This window comes from Podarcis melisellensis (assembly GCF_964234715.1).
Source record: "Podarcis melisellensis genome assembly, chromosome: 14".
Lineage (NCBI taxonomy): Eukaryota > Metazoa > Chordata > Lepidosauria > Squamata > Lacertidae > Podarcis > Podarcis melisellensis.
Window position 1 is genome coordinate 24,008,461 of NC_138546.1, and position 16,766 is coordinate 24,025,226.

The window sequence follows — 16,766 nt, forward strand, 5'->3', positions numbered from 1 at the left end:
CACATTTGACTGGTGGCCTCATATTGTGGTTATTCCTTATTAGATTCTTTTATCCAGGCTGTTATTGAACTTATGCTTCACTGAAATCAATGAGCAAATATAGTAATGAATTAATTTAAGTCATATTGATTTCAAAGGGATCTAAGGTCAGATCCAGATCATGACCTGTTAACAGCTTGCAAAGGAACTCAAGGACAGCTCAGTTGTTGGGATGCCTCCAGCCTGTCACTAACTTGGAGGAGGGTTCAAAGTGCATACCGGAATTTTAGGCTTGTGCAATTAAAGGAGATTAAAGTGTTCTGTTGCCCTAGCAAAACAAATTTAAAAATGAAATTTTTGCAGTTTGGAAGGTGACAAGAAAATCAGGACAAATGCTCATTGTTGTATAACTGTCCCTTAAATAAATCAGAGTGGATGCTCAATAAAGACTGGTCATCATGTAACTTCTGCATAAGCTTTCTATAAGCAAATCAAGATGAATGCTCAGTAAACAGAAAATCTGGAGGAACCCTTGGTGTCAGATAAGGGAAACCCACTGCCAGCAGAAATCCCTCCTAGGCTATGAAGCTCACTGTCAAACCTTGGGCAAAATAGTTTCTCTATTTCTCTCCTTGTCTCTCATAGCCCAACCTCATAACTTTCACAGGACAGCTGCAGGGCTAAAACACATTGTGAGACTGGCTGGGGCTGATGGGAGTTGTAGTCTAAACATCTGGAGGACATCAGGATCGTGAAGGCTGATATAAACAACGACAAGGCTAATTACACTGAACAGTTGTAATTGCTCAGATTGTATTTCTGAACAGCACGAAAAACATCAACTCCTTAAGTTGTTAGAAGCAAAGCATCAGAGAGACATGAGAGAAATGCTGATAAGATGCCATATCTCTGGCAGGCTTATGGGCAAGAGTAGCTCATTAATGAGGCAGGCAGCAGAGAGTCAGCTTAACTTATCCAGAGGTGCCATCTATTATTCTATTAGTGAAGGAGGGGGGGAAAGGAGAGTTGCTACCCTTGACCTAACCTTGACCAACAGGGAAGAACTGACCGAAGGAGTGGAAGTGGCAGGAACCTCGAGGGAAAGTGACTGTGCCATCTTGGGATTTGTGATAGAAAGACATAGTCAAGTGTACACCATGGAAGGCCAAGTTCACACAGCTCAAGCAACAGTTGGGTAGGATGCCACTGGTACACATTAAAAGAGGGAGGGAGGTTATAAAAAGTGAAATACTGAAGGCACAGCCACAAGCTGCGGAGGGTGGGGTGGGGGGCTGAGACAGCTAAATGAGCACAACTGTGGCTTTAAAGGGACATCTATGGGAGATGGGAGGAAGGCCACATTACCAGGGAAGGGCCATTGCTCAAGGGTAGAACACGTGCTTTGAATGCAGAAGGTCTCCGGCCCTGTCTCCCGAGGCATCGCCAGTTAGGGCTGGGAGAGAGATTCCTGCCTGAAACCCTGGAGAGCCGCTGCCAGTCCGTGTAGGCCAGGGGTGGCCAACACCCAAGACACTGCGATCTACGCGCAGAGTTAAAAACTGCCAGTGATCTACCCCCTTTTGGGGGGCTCAGGACAAGGTTGTTGAGCTTTTTTAGGAAGGAGGGAAGCCCCGCTTTTTGGAGGTGCAGGGCTGTTGAGCTTTTTTTTTTAAGGGGAGCCAAAGTTGTCGAGCTTCTTTGGGGGGAGCCAGTGATCTCCCACAGACGTCCGGTGATCTACTGGTAGATCACGATCTACCCGTTAGACGTGCCTGGTGTAGGCAATATTGAGCGAGATGGACCCAAGCCTACCTCGCAGGGTCGCTGTGTGAATAAAATGGAGTGCGGGGAGGGGGAGCGTGTGCGCCACCTAGCGCTCCTTAGAGGAAAAGAGGCGCGCTATAATAAATGCAGCAACTGAGCTGATGAATAAGCCGCTTCCCTACATCCACGGAGAGGACTCTTTGGCCCCTTCTTCCACCACATTTTTTCTAACACTTCGTTCCACGGCGGATCCGCCGCGCCAATTCGACCTCCCTCCCTCCCTCTCACGCCCGTTGCTAGGGCGCCATGTTGGCGGCGACGGGAGCCCCGCCGGAAGTGCTTCCCGCCGAAGGGGGGAGGCGGGGCATCCGCTTCCGGGGCGTGGCGGCGACGGGGCTGCTGGGGAGTCTCCTCCGTGAGGGAGGCTGGAAATGGCGGCGGCTGGGAGGGGGGAGAAGAAGAAGAGGCGGAGGCGGAGGCGGCCGACCCGGGTGGAGCAGCAGCAGCAGGAGGCAGCCGAGGCCACCCTGCCGGGGACCCCCAGGCCGGGGCGCCGGGAATAAGAGGCGGAGCAGGCGACACCCCCGCCGCCCCCCCCAAAGCACATGCGGTAAGGAGGGGGCGCCGTGGTCCGGGTTAGGGGGGGTGTCGTTTGCAGGACAAGGTGCAGCCGGGACAAAATTTTCCTCTCAGATATATCTCCCCAGCACCTTAAAAAAAAAAGCCCCTCACTAAACATGGCGCGCGAGGGCCGGGCCTGCCCCCCCCCCATTTTGCTGCTGCGCCAGCGCTCCGCCTTGCACAGAGCTGCCCGAGAGAGAAATGCGCGCCCCGCCGTCGCCGCCGCCCCGTGCCCGCGCTTTGCGTGCGCCTTCGCCCCGGGGAGGCTGCAAAGCGGTGCATGGCGCCCGGGGGGAGGAGAGGGAAGAGAGAGTGGGGAAGAGAGAAAGAGAGAGTCGTCTCCTCTTCTGTTTACTTCAGCTGCAAATGCAAGAAAGCGTGAAATGGGGCCCCTGCGAGGAAGCGGAAATTTCGATTGCCCCCCCCCCCGCGCCGGCCCGCAGCAGAGGATGGCGCGAGAGGAGGAGGAGTGCAGCGCAGGCAGCCGTCCACCCATCCTGCGCTCATTGCAGACAGGAGGCGGTGGGGGCCCTTATGCCAAATGAGAAATATTTGTAATGATGCTGGTATGCAGCCTGCTAGCCCCAGATTTGCCAGATGGAAGGAAAGAAAAGGATGCCTCCCCCACCCAAAAAATAGCATCTAAGTAGAACTAAAGGGGTGCATGGGCAGAGGAGGTGCTTTCAGTCGAGCTCCCTAGGGTGCATTCTTAGATGGAGAGGAGGGGTGCCCCTGTTGTAATAAATAGCAGAAAAGTCTGTGCCACCCTGTTGGCCTGACGGTGGCTGTACCCTTAGGATGCCCTCTGTAGATCCCTGCAGGGTGAGCAGCGTTGAAGGGCCTCCATAGAGTAGAAGTTGCTGAGCTTTTGCGTCTTTAGCTGCCAGCACCATTCACTTATGTTCTGAAACACCCCCCCCCTTATTTTAATTGAATGAACACTGGTGAGGTATGAAAATGCCACCCCATCCATTTGTTGGGCACACATTTGTATACAATAGCAGCTGCATCTAGCAAAACAGCTGATACAAGTAAGTACGTCACCATGTTCTGTTGCAGGTAGAATCTAGCCGAACCGTTAATCCACCTCCTATAATTCCTTTGCTCTGAGCCCAGAGGGTGGGAAGTTGTTACAGCATGTTTCCAACTCAGCCGTAGATTCGAATCGTTTTTGGGACATATTGAGAGCACTTAATGTTGTGATTCCATGTTTGGTGCTTAGGCCTCAGTCCCACCTAGGGCAGAGTGTTGCAAGTATGGTGTACCCTACATGCGGTGAATGTTCTTGTGGAGCACATCAAGCAATAGCAATTTCTGTTCTGAAGCTATATTATTAATAGACTTTCTGTTTGCTAATCTTACAAGCTGGTGCTGAGCTGTATAGTTCTAGCTTCTTTGGGACAGGGCTTCTCAATGCATTCCAGCTTTGTCTCTGGTGCTATCTGAGTCTATCCTGTTAGCTGCTTTTGCGGGCCTCACTTATCTTTCACCTGCACCTTCACATTAGTTCATCTGATTAAATGGGTCCTTGCCTACAACAACAGTTTTAAATGTGTTGGTTTTGAAGGTGCCACAAAGCTCTTTCCTTGGGTTTTCTTGCAAGCAGTTGACATGGCTGTCTTCCTGTTGGTGCCAGAAATACATGTTGTGCTCAGAACGGGACTGATGAGGGTTTTCAGCTGCTGAACTCTTGCTTCTCCTGCACCAGCGTATGTGTTCGTGTTCACTGCTTTTCTCAATCAGCTAGTGCATATGTGTATTTTTATTCATTGCATATTCATTTCTCATTTAACTGAGCACAATTAAACAATCCTTTAAATCATTGGTCAGACAAGTATGCCTGTATTTGTACTTCTGATTTGTTACTGCCTGGGCTTGTTTTCTTGATGGGGATATGTGTGTTCTTTTTCAGAGTGTTGGAAGCTAAAGCTACCAAAGAAGTCGAAAGAAAACTAAGCAGGTAAGTCAGAAATAAAAGGGCAGAGAATGAACTGAAGGGCATGTAGGAATTAGGAGCTTAGACAATTGACAGTTTGCATGATTTGTTTTAAAGAAATGTGGTGAAACTTCCTTATAAAACGTAATTGAGCAGAGGGGTCCTTTGTGAAGCGGCGTCCTCCACTCCTTTAAATATCTTGCCGAACATATTTTCTTTTGCTACATTTAAACTGTTGCCAGAAGCAAGCAAGAGCAAAAATGAATGCAGGGTTTGTTTGCTGTATGTGTTTTTCATCCTTGCCTAGCCAAATGGATTTTTATTGGCTGGAAATCATCGCTGGCCTTGAACTCAACACAAGCCGCATCTTGTGAAATAAACATTTGTTCCTTTCTATGTGCTGTATTAAGGAGTGTGAGAAGTAGCTGCTTGCTAATAGCCGGGGAAATTTGAAACTTCCCATTACTACAGTAGTAATAGAAACTTTGGAATTAGCTTAAGAGTTTGGAGTGGGAATGGGGGGTAAATATCCGACCAAATTATTTTTCAGTACTTTTATGCTCCTCCTTTATCTTTGCAAAGAGGTAGACCACTATTCCCGTAGTGCAGCTAGGCAATTGAGAATGAGCAGTGCACTGCAAACCCAGGTCACTCAGATCGAAACCCTGAAATGTACCTGCTCAAGTGCTTTCTGTTTTCTTGCACCTACACTTTGGAACTCCCTGCCTATTGATATCAAGCAGACGCCTTGCCTTCACTGTACACGTTTGGGCGCCTGCTTAAAGCATTTCTGCATATGTAAGCCTATCCAGTTATGTAGATCTTGATGAATTTTAGGGGTTTTTTGCTTTTAATTATTTTGATATGTCTTTAATTGTTTTTACCTTTTTATTTAGGATTTAACTAATTATTGTATACTGCTTAATAGTTTTGTAAACTGCTTGAGTGTTATATAAAAAAGGTAAAGGTAAAGGTACCCCTGCCCGTACGGGCCAGTCTTGACAGACTCTGGGGTTGTGCGCCCATCTCACTCAAGAGGCCAGGGGCCAGCGCTGTCCGGAGACACTTCCGGGTCACGTGGCCTGCGTGACATCGCTGCTCTGGCGAGCCAGAGCCGCACACGGAAACGCCGTTTACCTTCCCGCTGGTAAGCGGTCCCTATTTATCTACTTGCACCCGGAGGTGCTTTCGAACTGCTAGGTTGGCAGGCGCTGGGACCGAGCAGCGGGAGCGCACCCCGCCGCAGGGATTCGAACCGCCGACCTTTCAATCGGCAAGTCCTAGGCGCTGAGGCTTTAACCCACAGCGCCACCTGCGTCCCATTGAGTGTTATATACATTTCATTAAATAGAAACTAAAAGCACTTTTGATTAGGGATGTCTACTGAAATATGTTAAAAGTTGACCTGTGTTTTATTTAGTAATTTTAGCTTAACTACTGATTTTAATTACATTCTGAATTTTTTTGAAAACAAATACACCTATTAACTTTTTTAAAAAAAATGTATTGCATTATTTCTCTTTTTTATACACTATTTACAGTTAAGCCATCTACAGATGGTTAAATAGTGATGTCTAGCCCCACCCAGACCCCCCTCCCCTTGCCGCACTCTGTGTTTGATAACTGCCCTCCCCCTTAACTGGCCACAATTTGGTCTTAGCCAATAGACAGGAAGTTAATTATTTTAAATGTCTGTATACCTCATTTCAGCTCCAACAGCCTCCCGAGCATACATCCAAATGTTGAAAAATGAAAACTGTATCTTGTCAAGATTTATACATTTAAAAACAAGACATCCTGAAAAACCCTGACTGAGTTTATAGAGCAGAAATCAAGGCTACTACATCTTGCCTTGGTTTTGGTTTTTTAATGTATAGTAATTGTGATAGTTCTGCACATCAGTAGAAGGTCAAGAAGAGTAGTTTATTGATAATCTACTGAACATTGCCATTTAATTCTTAGAAACATAGAAACAACCATCACTGAGCTATGGCCCTCTCTACTCCCAACAGTTTCCAGCTGCCATTCATATTTCAGTACTAGTTGGTCGCTGTAATACTGGGAGGTGAAAAGTTCCGATTCTTGCTACATTTTGTAATCCAGGGCTGAGCTGATGTTTAATGGCTGCTTGGAGCCTTTCCCAAGTTCACGAAAATAAAATAAATACTTCAACAATAAAACCCATATGCAATAACAGCATGAAAATGAACAAGAGCTATAATGAAAGCATTTAACCTTGCGTTGTCACAAGTGAGGAGTAAATAAGAAGAAATATATGTACTCCCTTTCAAGGGAGGTGTTTGTACTTCTGCTTTTGAAGAAAAGCATGCTCCCAGTTGAAACACTCATCTGCAAATGCTACCAAAAAGAGCCCTGTCCTCTGCGCTCCCCAATTCCTTCTTGTCTCTATTTGCCTTGGAAGGAAGGGCCCCCTTTTCTGTCCTAGAAAAGAAAACAGTTCAGAACCTTGATTTATGCAAAGGTCTTTTGCTCACACAATTCTTTTCTTTTTTTAAAATAATTTTTATTGAATGATTTTGCTCACACAATTCTTGGCGTGAAGCAGGTAGAGAAGCAAGTGTAAAAACCCTGAACTCTCCAAGGATGCCTTTGTCATTGTGAACACAGCTGTAGTTTTCTTGGTCAAATCTGTTGCTGCAGGCGTGTTTAAAGTGAAACTGGCAGTGGAAGGATAGTGTGTTTCATTACAGGAGGATTTTTATAGGGTGGCATGGAACTCCTATTAAGCAAATGAATGGTCAGGGGCCTTACACCTCACTGGCAGAGGGTGTCTTAATTGCAGTATCATTTTTACCCCTCTAATCTGTGCGTGTGTGCAGCTAGGGTAAATTTGAAATAATGGTACTGCTTATACTGAAATCACCCAACCTGGCATCTCTGGTGCTAAATAAATAATTGCAACAGAAGAAATGCTGACTAACATTAAAACTTAATGCCATCAAAGCATAAGCTGCCACTGCTACACCCCTATTGGGGTTTAGAAGTGAAACTTCTAAAGGACACGAACTTTCTTTAAAGCAATCAGCACCTTGCTGCATAAAAACAGTATAATAAAGGTTGCATTTGTGGTGAGGATGTTTAGAGTGTGTGACATAAGCTATCTGGCCAGAGCTTAGGAGCTCATGCAAGGGGGCTCTGTAACAAATTTTCAGAGTGTTCAATAATGGTCTGAGTCTCCTTCCTGAGCCAATTGCTGCTGCCTACAGCACTGCTCGTGCTGTGGAGTGGTTCATCATAGACAGGCAGGAATCTTAATGAAACTCTGAGCAGAGTTTCTAAGCATGTGGTTAGATCTAGGGCTGGGCGATAGCTTGTTTTCAATGTTGCAATATATCAGTTAAACATCTTGATATATCACAATATCTGAAATAAGGAAGGAACTTTGCAGAGGCGAACAGGACAATGTCCTGGCAGCTGCTACTACTTAGGGGTCTAAAACGGATAAATGACAATATTATCAATCATCCCACACTCCGTTTCATCAGCAGGCAAGCCAAAATGCATCGCAACAGGACTTATGGCTTTGGGTTTGGCTACCAAATGGTCCTGTTCAGACAATCCAAAGTACAGCGATGAGTCATAGTGAATAGAAATAATATGGGACTGTCACACTGCCAGCAGGCCTGCTAGGAAGCAGCAGCGGCATAAACAGCTTGCCATGATTGCGGTATGTGTCAGCAGTAGCAGTGATAACCTGCAAGGCCTGGCGGTGGCGGCGGCAAAATCAGTGGTGGCCTGCAAGTCCTCTTGGCAGTGCCAGGATCTGGCGGCAGTAGCAGCCTGCAAGGCCTTGCAACGGCAGCACAAACAGTGGCACAATGTTTTGCTGGTGAGTTATCACAATGTTGAAAACCAGATATCGCCTAGCCCTTACACACATTGTGATTTGCAATATATTGCCAGCTCAAATATTATGAAACAATTATTAGGATGTGAATTTCAAAGCGGTTTTGGATGATATATCACCCAGCTCTAGTCAGTTCTTGCCATTTGTTATGCCCTCTGAAGGCACACTGGCTTCAGAGAAAACTAATGATTTTTCTCCTTTAAGGATCTGGATGAACTCCCTTGGCAAAATATGCTGTTAAGGTGGTGGCTCAACAATTGTGCTTGTGTACTCTGTTTGGGGCAAAAATACTGACTTGTTCGTTGAACCTTCAGGAATTTGTCCCCCCCTCCCATTAATTTAATAGATGTTTCTGCACCATCTAACTTGACATGGAAACCCCATTGGATATGATTGTCTGACATAAACCCTCCACACTGTTTTCTTTCTTAAGATCATTTATACCCTACTTTTGACCCTTTTGAAATTGTAAATCACAGCAGGGATGTGGGCACACACAAATCCCAAATAGCTGTGAAACATAAAAAAAGAAGAGCTGTTTTGACATTGACTTGAGCGTGCAAAATGAAACAGACTTGTGGAACCTACTGCCCTGTGTGATCTGACGGTCTAGGAGCTGCTACTGAGAAGGCCTGATTTTACGTCTCAATCTTTCGCACGCTACAAGATGGCCGTACATATAATAGAGTTACTTCTAATGACTGAAATGCCTGGGGTAGGTTTACAGGACAGTGGAAACTTGGCCTGCAGCAGTTAGTGCAGAGATCTGTTGGGATTGCAATCCACAGCTGATTTATTTTGGGTTGCATCCAAAGTAGCTCTGAGTAACACATTCCGTCAGTGCAAGAGTTTCAGTTTGTGCATTGGGATGTCACTCGCCCCTGCAGAATCTTTCCTGGGGTTCCCCAAGACTCTTTAGTAGATTTGGAGAGGGTGCATGTGGAGAGAGAGGGAAAGTCCGTCTGGGCAAGTGTACACCCTTGCACTGACTGGACTGTTGTATACTGCCCTACATTTAGGTTCCAGCTCTCTTCCAGGGAGCTCAGGGTGGAGCACATCATTCTCCCCCTCTCCACAGCATCCCTGTGATGTAGATTAGGCTGAGCAATTGTGACTGACCCAAGGCTGGGTGGGGATTTGTGCCTTGCTCTGCCAGGTCTTAGTCTGCTTATAGGACTGCTGCCCAAACAGTTCGTGTGCCATCCTTCTCATGAAATAATTTAAAATATTTATTGTTTATTTACAGTATTTATAGCTCCGCTCTTCGTAATAAAACAGAGAAAAACAACATGCAGAAATTTAAAAAATCATATAAACAGGACCAATAAACCAGTGTTTCCCAACCTTTTTTGGGCAAAGGCACACTTGTTTCATGAAAAAAATCTCGAGGCACACCACCATTAGAAAATGTTTAAAAAATTAACTCTGTGCCTATATTGACTATATATAAAGTAACTCTCTTTAATAGGAATCAAATAAACACAAAGATAGTATTTTATAATTACTTTATTATGAAATAGTAAGTAAACAGAAATATGAAAAATTATAAAATACTTTATTCAGTGCGCAACCTGGGCCTGTTTGGCTGAACACAAAGCTGATATTCTGGCTGGAATCGAAGAAAGACACACACGTAGCTCTTCGTCAACAGCTCTCAGTCTCTCTCTGTATTTAGTTTTTATAGCAATCATGCTTGAAAAGCTCAACTCACAGAGATATGTAGTGGAAAATGGGAGCAATGTCAAAATAGCTTTGTTTGCCAGAAGGGGGAACTCCTTGGCAGTTTCCAACCAAAAACTGTCCAAAGGTAGATCAGCAAATCTTAGCTTGAAACCACGATTTTGTCTCAGTTCAGTTAGTTCCTCCTGCTCCTGTAAAGTCATGTCCTTTCCACCAACTAATGCTGAGCTATAAGGGTCCCTAACCCAGTCAAGGCATTCAGTGGAGACTGAAGAGAAATAAAATGACAACTTCCCCTTGAGAGTTTTTAAATGTTTACCTATTATCTCACACAGTGCAGCAGTGTGAACACCTTGCCATTGCTTGGTGAGTGTGAACATTTCAAGATTGCCACTTTCCACGTGTTTGGAAACTCGCCTTGGGAGCAAGAGCCTTTTGTCTGCTTCGCCTTCTCCTCAGCCACACCTGAGGAGGCAACTTACAAAAAGCAGCAGCAACAAAGAGGCCCAAGGGGTGCTTCGTCTCCCCCGCCCCCCGCCATTGCGACCCCACCGCACCCCAACCAGCTTCACCTGAGGGAAAGGATGAGAAGGGGGTGGCGGGCTGTGTGGAAAAGAACCCCCCCCGGCCAACACAATCCCCTCACACGTTATCCTAGTTTCCTTCCGACGCCCACCAAGCCCCCTTAGCAACAGTGTTGGGGGGGGAGAGGCAGCGAGGAGGCGGCGGGAAACGGCAAACCAACCCCGCCTCATTTTTCTCCACAGGCTGGCGAGGGGCCTGCCCCGCCGCAATGCGGATCCCAGCTACCCGCCCCCCCCCCGGCTACTCTCGCCATGTCGCCGCCGCCGCCACCTCAGAGCCGGCCGGCCTTTATGGGGGAGGGAACGCGAACCAACGGGGTTTTTATAGCTACCTCAGCTCGAGTGTGCCGTGTGCATCTCCCTTTCTCCGCTCGGTACCAAAAACCGCCGGCCGCGCGCGCGGGGTGCCGCCTCCTCCTCCCACTCCGCAGTGCTGCTGCTGCTGCTGCTGCTGCTCCTCCTGCGGGTGAGCTTGGCTTGGGCTTTCAAGCTTTTACTACTTTACTACTGCCGCCGCTGCGGCCTCGCGTGCTCTTACGGCCATTCACCAAAGCCTCTTACGCCGGGCGCCGACCTCCCCGCGCCGCGCCAAAACCGGCTTTCTCCTGCTCCTGCACCTCTCGCCGCCCAACTCGCCCGCCTCCCTCCCACGGCACACCAAGCAACGTCTCGCGGCACACTAGTGTGCCGCGGAACACCAGTTGGGAAACACTGCAATAAACAACCAGACAATTCTGTTTTAAGGTCAACAAGCAAAATTGCAGCAACATAAATTAATATTTCCAATTTATTGAAGTACAGGCCTCAAGTTCAGCTGGGTTGCCAGGTAGTGATGTGTAGGTGGATTTGGTGGCCTTCTTATCTCCCTAGCAGCCAGCACAGGCAGTGTTCCGGAACCTTCAAGGTCTTGGCCTAAGTGGATGCTATAAATGACTTCCAAGTATTTGGAGGTTCACCATCGGAAGTTGTGATGAGTCAGAAGGGGCTGTGGAAGCAGCTCCATTTAACCCCTTCCAGTGCTTGGATGCTGCTTGAGTCAAGAGCAACACTGCCAACCTCCTCCTGCCATTATTATTATTATTATTATTATTATTATTATTTATTATTATTCAGATGATGGCTTACCCCACCTTCCAACTTGATTGCCATTGCTGCTTGACCATAACTTTTGCAGAGTTTCTAGCTTCCCTTCTTCTGGGTACCTTGACTTCCAGTGCAAGTCATACAGACCATATGTCTCATATTCCACTTCGCTTGCCCCCAAAGTAAGAGTGCTGTGAATGAGTTGGCTGTGTATGGATAGTTTGCTCAGCTCCATTGCTGATTTGCGGGAGTCCTTGAGCCAGAGGTGATTAATATTTGCTTAAAGGTTTTGTCGTCTTGACCTCAAAGCTTTGAACTAATCATTAGTTGCATTTCTAAGATGGGTATTCCATAAACGCACCAAGCAAAAGGCACATAATTTGCGTGCGGCCAGCTGCCTTAAGGCCTGGAATCTAGCACAGGCGGATGTCTGTTTCAGCTCTTTGATTTGCCCTTTTGTTCTTAAACCGAATGTAACTGATTCTTGGGAAGGTTGGCTTCTGCTTGACACTTTGATGTTTGTGAATGAAATTGCTGTTGAGCCTTTGTAAACAGACTGCCTGGGTGCTTAAACATACAAAGGGTATTGGAAGGTAAAATGCGAGCTCAGAGGTGTTCAGGGAGAAAGTTTGTACAGCATTTTTGCATCTTATGTGTAATAAACTTGTGAGATTTTGACCATATGCAGTCGAAGGCAAGCTGATTGAAATTGTGCAAGTTGAAATCCGAGCAAGGCAGAGAGATGGGGATATGCCTGTAGTATATCTCACTTTCAGCAAAGCATTTGACAGACACTTTGTGATAGCCTTCTTGATAAGACAGTAAAATCACGGGCTGGGCTTTTGTTCCCAACCAAAAGCTACCCTCCCATCTTTGATTTTCTTCTGTGATTCATTCTCTAGAGGTGCAAAGGACATGCTATTTTAAATATTTAACAAAAGTTAAATACGGCTTGATTGTAAATAGAACCTCCAAGACAGGCATGTGCTTGTCCATCTCCATCCATTTTTCAGGCAAGATCCCTAAGGGGAGACGTGAAAGCATCCTCACACAGCTGCTCTGAACAGTGGATCTCAATAGAAAAGACCAACACTGCCTCTTGCTTAAACTCCATGGGCACAAAAGGTTCTCCTAAAGTAGGCATGTGCAAAGTCCGTTTTGGGGGGGGCCTAATTTGGCAGTATATGTCCCAGGATAAAACCCTCAAAAAAAGCTCAACAACTTTGGTCGGCCCTCACGCGTGTTCACGTGTTCACTTCATCAAATCTTGCTCTCTATGAAAAAAGTGTGGGCACCCCTGCTCTAAGAGGTGTATGACCAATATTTAAATGATCAATACAAGACAGTTAAAGGCAGGTATATTAAATATAAATAAAATATAATTAAAATCAACTGTTCAGCTAAAAACATTTAAACACATGTCTGGATACATGCCTGAACAAAAATAATTTTAGCAGTGTGGAAAAGAGTACACCAAAGGCACTTTTTCTGATGTCACAGTGTTTCCTGAGTATTGATACTGGTTAAGTATCAAGTGAGAGGCAGTGTGGTGTAGTTTGAAAGCACGTCAAAGTAGATAAATAGGTACTGCTCTGGCAGGAAGATAAATTGCATTTCTGTGCGCTGCTCTGGTTTGCCGGATCTCTTTCAGGTCTATCCTGAGTGTGTGCATGCTCCTAGTTTATCTGAAGTTGGTAGAAGAAAAGATTGCTTGCTTAGTTTGTCTTGCATAGTACTGTGATAGACAGCACCTAATTACTTCCATATGAAGATTTATCAGGCTGCAGTGCAAAAGGTGTGAATAGTGTGTGTGCATTCAGTTGTCTGGGCTTCTTTGAACTCTGGGTGTGAACTGATCCCTGGGTGTGGTCTTGTGCAGGCAAACCTTATTATCTGTGGACTAAATCGCTTCCCTATCTGCTTATGCATGCTGCTTTATAACACCAATGGCCCCCTGGGTCCCCACAATTTGGAGTGTCAAGTCTCAAGAGGACTTGAATTGTAATGCAGGCATGATTTGTGCGCACACACACACACACACACACGTGTGTGTGTGTGTGTGTGTGTGTGTGTGTGTGTATATATCACATTGTGATTGCTTGGATCTATTGACTACTTGGGTAAATGCTACACATCTGTAAAAGGTTTTCAGTGGAGCATATTATGAGGGGGACAAACATGCTTGCTTTCGGTCTAATTTACTGTCCCTGTAATTGCCTTAAATTGAGACTTTGGGGTTGGTTGGTTGCAACAAGATGCAATAATTGAGGACATGTGGCACTTAAGTGGGTCAAAACGAGGCCAATAAAACTAGGAGTAGAATTCCATTACAGCTGGAAGGGCTTCATAAAGCAACAATTGTCAAGCTGTTTGCTTAGACCCATTGAGTCAGGCTAGCGCCATCTTGCGGAGTCTGCTGTGCCTTTTTGTTGATGCAGGGAGCAGACTGACTTGGCAGCAACTTGAATCCCCTCACAGTCCCCACCTTGCCCTACCAGGACCAAGCTATACCTAGCATGCAATCATGTGCCACCTTGCCCAATTCTAGCTAATTAGTGAAAAGCAGCCTCTGGAGGCTTGCAGTCTTCAGTGGAGCACAGAGTGGGGTGAAAAGGCTGCTTAACCCGCCTGGCTGCTTTCTACTCTATATAACTCCTTCCCCAGCTGTGTTCATGGAGGTAAGGGACTTAGCTCACTTAAGGGGAGAAAAGCAGCTGAAAGGATTAAGCAGCCAGCCCCCCCCCCCCCGCCAATGCCCTGTGATTGCAGCTGCCTTTTGTCAGTTAATGCAGGTGGAGTGTCCTGAGGGTGGGTCTGTTTCCTGCTCAGTGATTCACCTTTGTCTTCTTCAGCACAGTCCCATGTGGAAGGAATTGGTTTGGAAGAGAGCCTCCCATGGCAATTCAGAAAGTGATTTCCTGGCCTTGCCTGTTGTTGTTTGGCTTAATGACCCTCTCTACTTCAACGCAATTTTCATATTTCCCCCTTACTTTTAAGGCAGTTATTGTTATAGTGTCATCTACGTATCTCTCTGTTTTAAGATCTGTCCCATTCCTTTTTCTCGATGTGTTATGGCTTTTTCAGTTGCGAGCCTCTCTTAGCGGTACAAAATTTAGTACTGATTTAGTTATTTAATTAATTTGAACAGCAGGAGCTGTAAATACATAGACAAAGTTGTTTTGTGGTTTTGGCAATGTGATGCCTTTAGCTGGGCGAGCTGGTGTCTGCCTTCTCTTCCACACCCAACCTCGTATGCTTCTTGTGAGGGCAGAACTCAAAATATTTCACCATCCTGCAGGCCTCTCTTACCTTCGCTACCTTTTCCCCAAACCCCGCGGCCTCTTTTTTTTTGGTTGCTAAGTTTGGGAGAAGTGGAGGGTTTGTTGTTGGTGCAGCTTAGTTGCCAGCACTTTCTTGCGCTACCTTTCCTTGGTTTGGGAGCCTGTGAGGCACTGCAGACCTTCCTTGCCTCTGAAAACCCCTTCCTTTTCAGTGGGCAGCAGTTCCTCCTTTCCCTTGTTTCTAGTTTTGCCTTCGAGTAAGTGTAACAAATAAAATATTGAAGATTTTAAAAAAATTCTGTGACTTGCACCTTGTTAAAAGCATTTCTAGTCTGAATTCAAACTGAATTAAAAAGTGCACGCCATAATTCTTTGTATGCTTGCAGAATTAAAAGGTATATCTAGGAAGATACTGCTAGTATTATTAAAGTTAGAGTAACAGACATCTTAATGCTTTTCAGTATAGTAGGCAGAACTGGACTTATAATTCCTAGCAAATTAGTGTGAGTTGTATCCAAGTAAGTTTTACCCACAGTAGACCCAGAGTAGAATAAATTGGGGTCCATGCCCCGCAGGGAAGACATTGGCTGTGTGTCTTTGGAGATCTAATTGCAGCCCTGTCCTTCTCAGGGAATTGGTGCAAGAGGAGGAAGAACAGTTGATGGAAGAAAGGAAAAAGAGGAAAGACGACAAGAAGAAGAAAGAAGCTGCTCAGAAAAAGGTGAGTAAGAAACTAAGGCACTTAGTGGGTTGTAATGGCCACCAACTTTGGCAGTTTTGAAATGCGCTTAGGCAGATGCATGGAGGAGGAGATTCTTGATGGCTACTAGTCATGATGGAACAGCAGGAGCATCTTATTGGCCACTGTGAGAAACAGGGTGCTTGGCTGGACAGGAGCCCTTTGATCTGATCCAGCTTCAGGGCTCTTTTATGGGCCTAAAATGTATGTGTTTGTGAACCTCGCATTGCATGATTATCAGATGTTTTAGCCTTTAATGCTGGGAGTTCTTTGCACATAGGGGGAGAATCCTTCAACTTTAAAGGGATCTGACTACAGTTTTATAGGAAGGAGGGGAGACAACCTTGCTTCATATTTATGTTGAGAAAGGGTGCGTATGCTGATAATGCCCTATAAGCTGCCAGTTTGTGCCCAGAGTTGGGAAAGCAAGTCTCCGATAATCATTAATTGGGTTGTTGTTGTTGTTTTTCAGGCCGCTGAACAAAAAAACAAAGGTGAGTTATTTTATGGTTATTGGCTTGGCGTAACTTTGATACGACTCTTTGTCTGGTGAAGAGCTTTGAGTGCGCCTTTGGTGGGCTGGAGATTCTTCCATGAGAAAGCCTACAACCTGGCTTTTTAGTGATGAAGCCTTTTCTATTTGAGACACCACCTTTTTTCTTTCCAGAGGGGCGCATAAAAGAATCCTCACACCTTTGAGCTTCCCCCAGCCCATGTCATGTTGAACACTGAACCCCTATTCTAAAGTATAGGCTGGAAGAGATGAGCAAAGAGCTTTGAAATAGGAGAGGAAGAAAGTGCATGGGAGAGAAATTCCTGCCCCATGCCTTAATTCAGGCATCCCCAAACTCGGCTCTCCAGCTGTTTTGGGTCTACAATTCCCATCATCCCTGACCACTGGTCCTGTTAGCTAGGGATGATGGGAGTTGTAGTCCCAAAACATATGGAGGGCCCAGTTTGGGGATGCCTGCATTAACTCTTGTAATTCAAAGCCCTTTCCTAGTTGTTCGAGGCTGGAGAGCAAAGTCCCCCTCCCCAGACCCAGTGGTCTTCCTTAGATACCAGATATTGCTGCACATTTTAAATGCCTGCATTCTGTCTAAAAGCAGGAAATTTGGAACAACATCCAAGGATGTCCACCTGCTTGCACAAGGGAAATCTGCTTGTGCAATGTCGCTTCTGGTTTCTTTGATTTTCCCCTCCCGCACCCCTCCATGCACTCACAAACTTG

General features: G+C 45.9%; 1 protein-coding gene across 2 annotated transcripts in view; it reads left to right on the plus strand.

The window, feature by feature from the left end:
- Positions 1-2,131: 2,131 nt before the first annotated feature.
- Positions 2,132-16,766, plus strand: part of TNRC6A (trinucleotide repeat containing adaptor 6A) — a 40,113-nt gene continuing 25,478 nt past the window's right edge. For both annotated transcript variants that reach the window (XM_081888197.1, XM_081888198.1), the window contains exons 1-4: positions 2,132-2,353; positions 4,277-4,324; positions 15,427-15,517; positions 16,008-16,029. In XM_081888197.1, the coding sequence (XP_081744323.1) occupies positions 2,349-2,353; positions 4,277-4,324; positions 15,427-15,517; positions 16,008-16,029 (166 nt within the window). In that variant the 5' untranslated portion in view covers positions 2,132-2,348. The remainder of the gene's footprint in view (positions 2,354-4,276; positions 4,325-15,426; positions 15,518-16,007; positions 16,030-16,766) is intronic.